At 38.9% G+C, this 5456-nt stretch overlaps 1 protein-coding gene across 1 annotated transcript in view; it reads left to right on the top strand.

The window, feature by feature from the left end:
* ZBTB49 (zinc finger and BTB domain containing 49) overlaps positions 1-5456 on the top strand; it is a 33607-nt gene that overhangs the window by 8024 nt on the left and 20127 nt on the right. The window contains 3 exon segments of the mRNA XM_017539162.2: positions 1634-1804; positions 3735-4534; positions 4537-4830. Coding sequence (XP_017394651.1) covers positions 1653-1804; positions 3735-4534; positions 4537-4830 — 1246 coding nt within the window. The 5' untranslated portion in view covers positions 1634-1652.

Here is a 5456-nt window from a genome sequence, read left to right as displayed (position 1 = left end):
TTTTTTTGAGATGGGGTCTCTCTCTGTCACCCAGACTGGAGGGCAGTGATGTGATCATGGCTTACTACAGCCTCAACCTCCTGGGCTCAAGTAATCCTCCCACCTCAACCCCTCAAGTAGCTGGGACTACAGGCATGTGCCACCATGCCCAGCTAATTTTTGTTTTTATTTTTCATAGAGACAGGGTCTCACTATGTTGCTAGACTGATCTCCTGTACTCAAATGATCCTCCTGCCTCAACCTCCCAAAGTGTTGGAATTACAAGTGTGAATCACCATGCCCAGCGAAGACTGCCACCTTAACTTCATAATCTTGTCCCAATCTGACTCCATTTCTTCTGACTATTTCTCTTCCATAAATCATCCCCTTCTAGACTGCGCTCCTAGGCACCCGAGACCATAGCTTACTGGTCTGAGTGTTCAGTGTCTAGCTCTTAACTATTTTGTTTAGTCGTGTGTCATGCACTTTTGTGTGTGTGTTTACCTCACTACAGTTTAAACTGCATGAGAGTGGCGGCCTGGAGAGGTTGATGCATTATTGTAGCCCTAGAGCCTGGCACACAGTAGTCAGTTGATGACTAGATGCTGAATGGTGAAACTTCCAGCGTCCCATCTCATTTGGGGTCAGAGTCAGGGTTTGTAACAGGGCCTGCAAGGCTGGGCATGTGTCCCCTCTAGTATGTTGTCTCCTACCACTCACTCAGCCACACCTGAGCCCAGCAAGCTCCTGCCTCGGAGACTTGGGGCTTGCTGTTCTCTCTGGCCCAGGTGCCTGCACAACTCCTTCCCTTCCTTCAGGCGTCTGCTCAAGTAGTGCCTTAGAGAAGCACAAAGGCACGAGTGAGGAGACCTGCTGCTTTGTGATGCCTCTTATATCATTTCTGATGGTGGTAGGTATTTTGACCTGTACCTTATCTCCCAAAGTAGGCTCCTGATTTTCCCAACTTCTGATTCAGTGACCTGTGAATACATGTTGGATAAATATGGATTTGATCTCAGCCAGCTGGCTTTTCTGTCACCTTATACTTCTTTATATATGTGTATATTATTTTTCATTTGATACATTCCTTAGTAGACACAAGAGAAGTACATATAGTATTGGCATGGTCCTATTCTAGATTTGTACTGTTTAAATATTGTGGCTTTTTAAAATTTTTATTTTTTAATATAAAAAAAGATAGGGTTTCACCATGATGGCCAGGCTGATCTTGAACTCCTGACCTCAGGTGATCCACCCACCTCGGCCTACCAAAGTGCTAGGATTACAGGCGTGAGCCACTGCGCCCAGCCAATGTTGTGACTTTTAAAATATAAATTAAATTAGAATTTCAGTCCCTCAGCCACATTTTAAGTGCTCAGTGGCCATGTAGCCAATGGCTACTGTATTGAGCAGTGCAGATAGAGATCATTTCCATTATGACAGATAATTCTGTTGAACAGCACTGGTCTAGATGCCTTAGAAACAGAGGTGTGTGTGTGTGTGTGTGTGTGTGTGTGCGCGTGTGCATGCACATGTGTATGTGTGAAACTATAATGGGAGAGTGAAGCACAGATCAATCAGTGATTTTCAATGCCATTTAGTTTCCAGTGAGGTCCTTGAGAATATCTGTCGTATTTGTGATTTTTTGCTGTAGGTCTCTTGAATGGTTGAGCATGGACCCAGTTGCTACCCACAGCTGCCATCTCCTCCAGCAACTGCATGAGCAGCGAATCCAAGGCCTGCTTTGTGACTGTATGTTGGTGGTAAAAGGAGTCTGCTTTAAAGCACATAAGAATGTGCTAGCAGCATTCAGCCAGTATTTTAGGTAGGTATTTTAGACTTCATTCTCCCAGCTGTGAATTGAGGGTAAAGCTCTTCTAGTATGGAAGTATTTTGACCATATTTTGTTCTCCTTAGGTTTCACTATCTTTATCTTTTCATAACACATTGGATTTTGTAAGAGTTTTTTGTTTTAATTTTTAAGTTTGTTAATCATGTTTATTATTTTTGCTTTTGTGTTTAGAGTAACCTGAAAAGAAAAGAGGCTCTTAATGAAAATGAATTTGGGATGATTGAAAGTATTTTGGTTCTTTGTCTTCCATTTTAATAATTCTGGTTGTCAGTCTTCTACATATATTTCCCATCCTTTCAACATAAAATGGTGGAGGAATTAAGTTCTTGGTTAGAATTTTTCTGTGATAAGAAATCAGAGAGGGAAAAACATATTCTGTGTATTGTGTTTTTCTTTTCTTTTTTTTCTTAATTAAAGCATTTTAGCTTTTGTTTCTCATTGGAATATTCTACAAAAACTTTATAATCATTTTGGCTTATATGAAATATTTATTTATAAAAAATAATACCAAGAAGTTGTTTTTCAGCTTATTTAAATATTATTCTGTATTCCCAGCTACTCAGGAGGCTGAGATGGAAGGATCCCAGGAGATGGAGGCTGCAGTGAGCCGTGGTCGTGCCACTGTACTCCAGCCTGAGCAACAGAGCAAGACTCTGTCTCTTAAAAAAAAAAAAAATGTTAGAGTTAAGTGATTCTGCATAAGTTCATTTTGTAGTTAGCAGATTTATCTATCTTTACATACAAAGTCTCTTTTTTAAAGTACTTTTTGTTTCCAAAATGCATACGGTTTTACTGCTCTAGTAGACAACGTGGGACATGATTTGCTCTTTCCTTGAGAATCCTGAATCATCAAATTAAGTCTCAGTTATTGTATAGGCCACATTACACATTGTAGTGCATCAGCTTCTTGAGGTAGGTAGCAGGTTTTTTTCCTGTGCAAAATGGTCCCAAACTCTTGAGTTTGCTATCACCTGTTTTTTCTGTCTTCCCAGGACAATTAAAATTTGATATTGTGATATCAGGCTGTTTTCCACTTAGAAACAGAACTGAAGGCTGTTTAGGGGAAATAGGTGACTGTATTTGACAAAATGTTTTCAATTTACATACCTGAGCTTATTATTTCATACATAATACAAATTTGTTCACCTGTGACCGTGGCTTATATCCAGAATAAAGTGCCTGGGCTTTAGAGTGCCTTTTATTCTTCATTAACTCATAGGGTTTTTCTTACTGTTGGTTTTTGAACCCCTGGGTTGCTGAAAAACCTAACAGCCAAAAAAATTACTGGTTACAAAGAATGTATGTGGAGGGTTGGTTTATTCTAGCTATTTTTATTTTATTTTAAATTTTCTAGGCACTTGGATGTAGAAATATTTGTTTATATGGTTTGTGGCCTGAAATATAATACTTGTCAGACTATGAAATATGGAAAACAGTATATTCTTTAGTTTTGTGTACTCTATTGGTATATAATTAACGTATATGGATAATTACATTTTGAAAACTATTTAGAGCAAGATAATTACATTTTGAAAACTATTTAGAGCAAACTTTTATTTCTTAAGTAGGTCATATTGGGAATTATCTTAGAATCTTCTTGATTCATGGTTTATCAGTCATATTACTATATGTAATTTTTTTTTAATTTGTAAAATTGAGTATATTCCAAAAATTTACTTTGAGATATATTTGAAGTTTGAATACTCAATCCACTAATTTAATTCATCTGAATTATTTAGTTGGATGGTTTGCTAAATTATTTTAAAGGATTAAAATGTACTTGTGTTAAAAGTCTTGACATTCATAGGATAGTATTTTTTAATATTAATATATGAATGTTATTTATAAGAAAAAGATGGTATGAATTTTTGACACTGTAAACAGATATTCTTTCTTTTATCAGGAGCCTCTTTCAGAATTCTTCAAGCCAGAAGAATGATGTCTTTCACTTGAATATTAAAAATGTCAGTGGCATAGGGCAGATCCTGGACTTCATGTATACTTCTCATCTAGAGCTTAACCAGGACAATATACAAGTAATGCTGGACACAGCACAGTGTTTGCAAGTTCAAAATGTTCTGAGTCTGTGTCACACATTTTTAAAATCAGCCACTGTAGAACAGCCACCTGGCATGCCTAGTAACAGTACGTTGTCTCTGCAAAGCACCCTGACCCCCGATGCCACTTGTGTTAACAGTGAAAACACCTACTCTCCTCACTTACTGCCAGAATGTTCGGCAGACACACAGCATAATAAAGGGTTGGATGAATCGCATTCACATGCTTCACCCTCAGTGAACCTTCATCACTCCACAGGTGAAATAGCAAAACAAGCCCCTGATACTTCAGACGGCACCTGCACAGAACTGCCTTTCAAACAGCCAAGTCACTATTACAAACTCAGAAACTTTTACAGTAAGCAGTACCATAAACACGCAGCTTGTCCCAGTCAGGAGCGAGTCGTTGAGCAGCCTTGTGCTTTCAGCACCTCCGCAGACCTTACCACGATAGAAAGCCAGCCTTGTGCTGTCAGTCATGCCGAATGCACCCTGGAGTCTTCCGAGCACTTGCCTTCTAACTTCCTGGCCCAGCCTGTGAATGACTCTGCCCCAGACCCTGAGTCAGACGCCATATGCCAACAACCTGTCAAGCAGATGAGGCTCAAAAAGGCCATTCATCTGAAGAAACTCAATTTCCTAAAGTCACAGAGCAAACATCTGAACCCAAGTCGGATGATGGTTTAACAAAGAGGGTGGAATCTGCTAGTGAAAATACCCTAGAGAAAACTAGCAGCCAAAGTACTGAAGAAAAAGAAAGTGAAGAACCTGTCAGTTGTGAGAATTATAATTGCATTAGTGAGACGGAGAGGCCCGAAGACCCGGCAGCACTGGAGGACCAGTCCCAGACACTTCAGTCCCAGAGACAATACGCGTGTGAATTATGCGGGAAACCTTTTAAACACCCAAGCAACTTGGAGCTTCATAAACGGTCTCATACAGGTACACTGATTCAGTACCCACAGGCAGACGGGAAGGATGTAATGCAGATGTTCAGACACCACTGGCTCTTCTTGTTTTTGTAAGAAGTTTTGCTGTTGCTTTATGTCATTGATGTTTTTGAACAAAATAAGGGGCATTAGCTAACTTTTTGTTTTATACTTTTGGTGATGCATCTGACAAAGTTTTGTAAATGGTTTTATAGAGCCACTTTAAAAAGGTGCACATTTTAATTTTTATTTCAACTGTTTTTATGTGACAAACCATCTGTCTCTAAAGAAGTATAGTAAGTTTGGTGCACTCAGAATTTTAAATTAATTCTAAAATGGATAAGCTATATTTAGTTGCCTTTTTAGAATTAGATTAAGCTTATTTTTTGAAAGCATAATGTAGATCAATTTAGACTAACATAATTTACTTTGAATAATTCTAAAAGTTCTCTTGGAAGGAATTTGAGTATCTAATTTGTAAAATTCCGATTTGGGAGGCAGGAGGTAAACTTTATAAGAATCAGCTTTAAACACCACATATTCTCACTCATAGGTGGGTGTTGAACAATGAGAACACATGGACACAGGGAGGGGAGCACTACACACTGGGGTCTGTTGGGGGGAAATGGCGGGGGGACA

Source organism: Cebus imitator, unplaced genomic scaffold, assembly GCF_001604975.1.
Source record: "Cebus imitator isolate Cc_AM_T3 unplaced genomic scaffold, Cebus_imitator-1.0 Scaffold117, whole genome shotgun sequence".
NCBI classification, from domain to species: domain Eukaryota; kingdom Metazoa; phylum Chordata; class Mammalia; order Primates; family Cebidae; genus Cebus; species Cebus imitator.
Note: the sequence above shows the minus strand (reverse complement) of the source record. Positions and strands in the feature narration are given on the sequence as shown.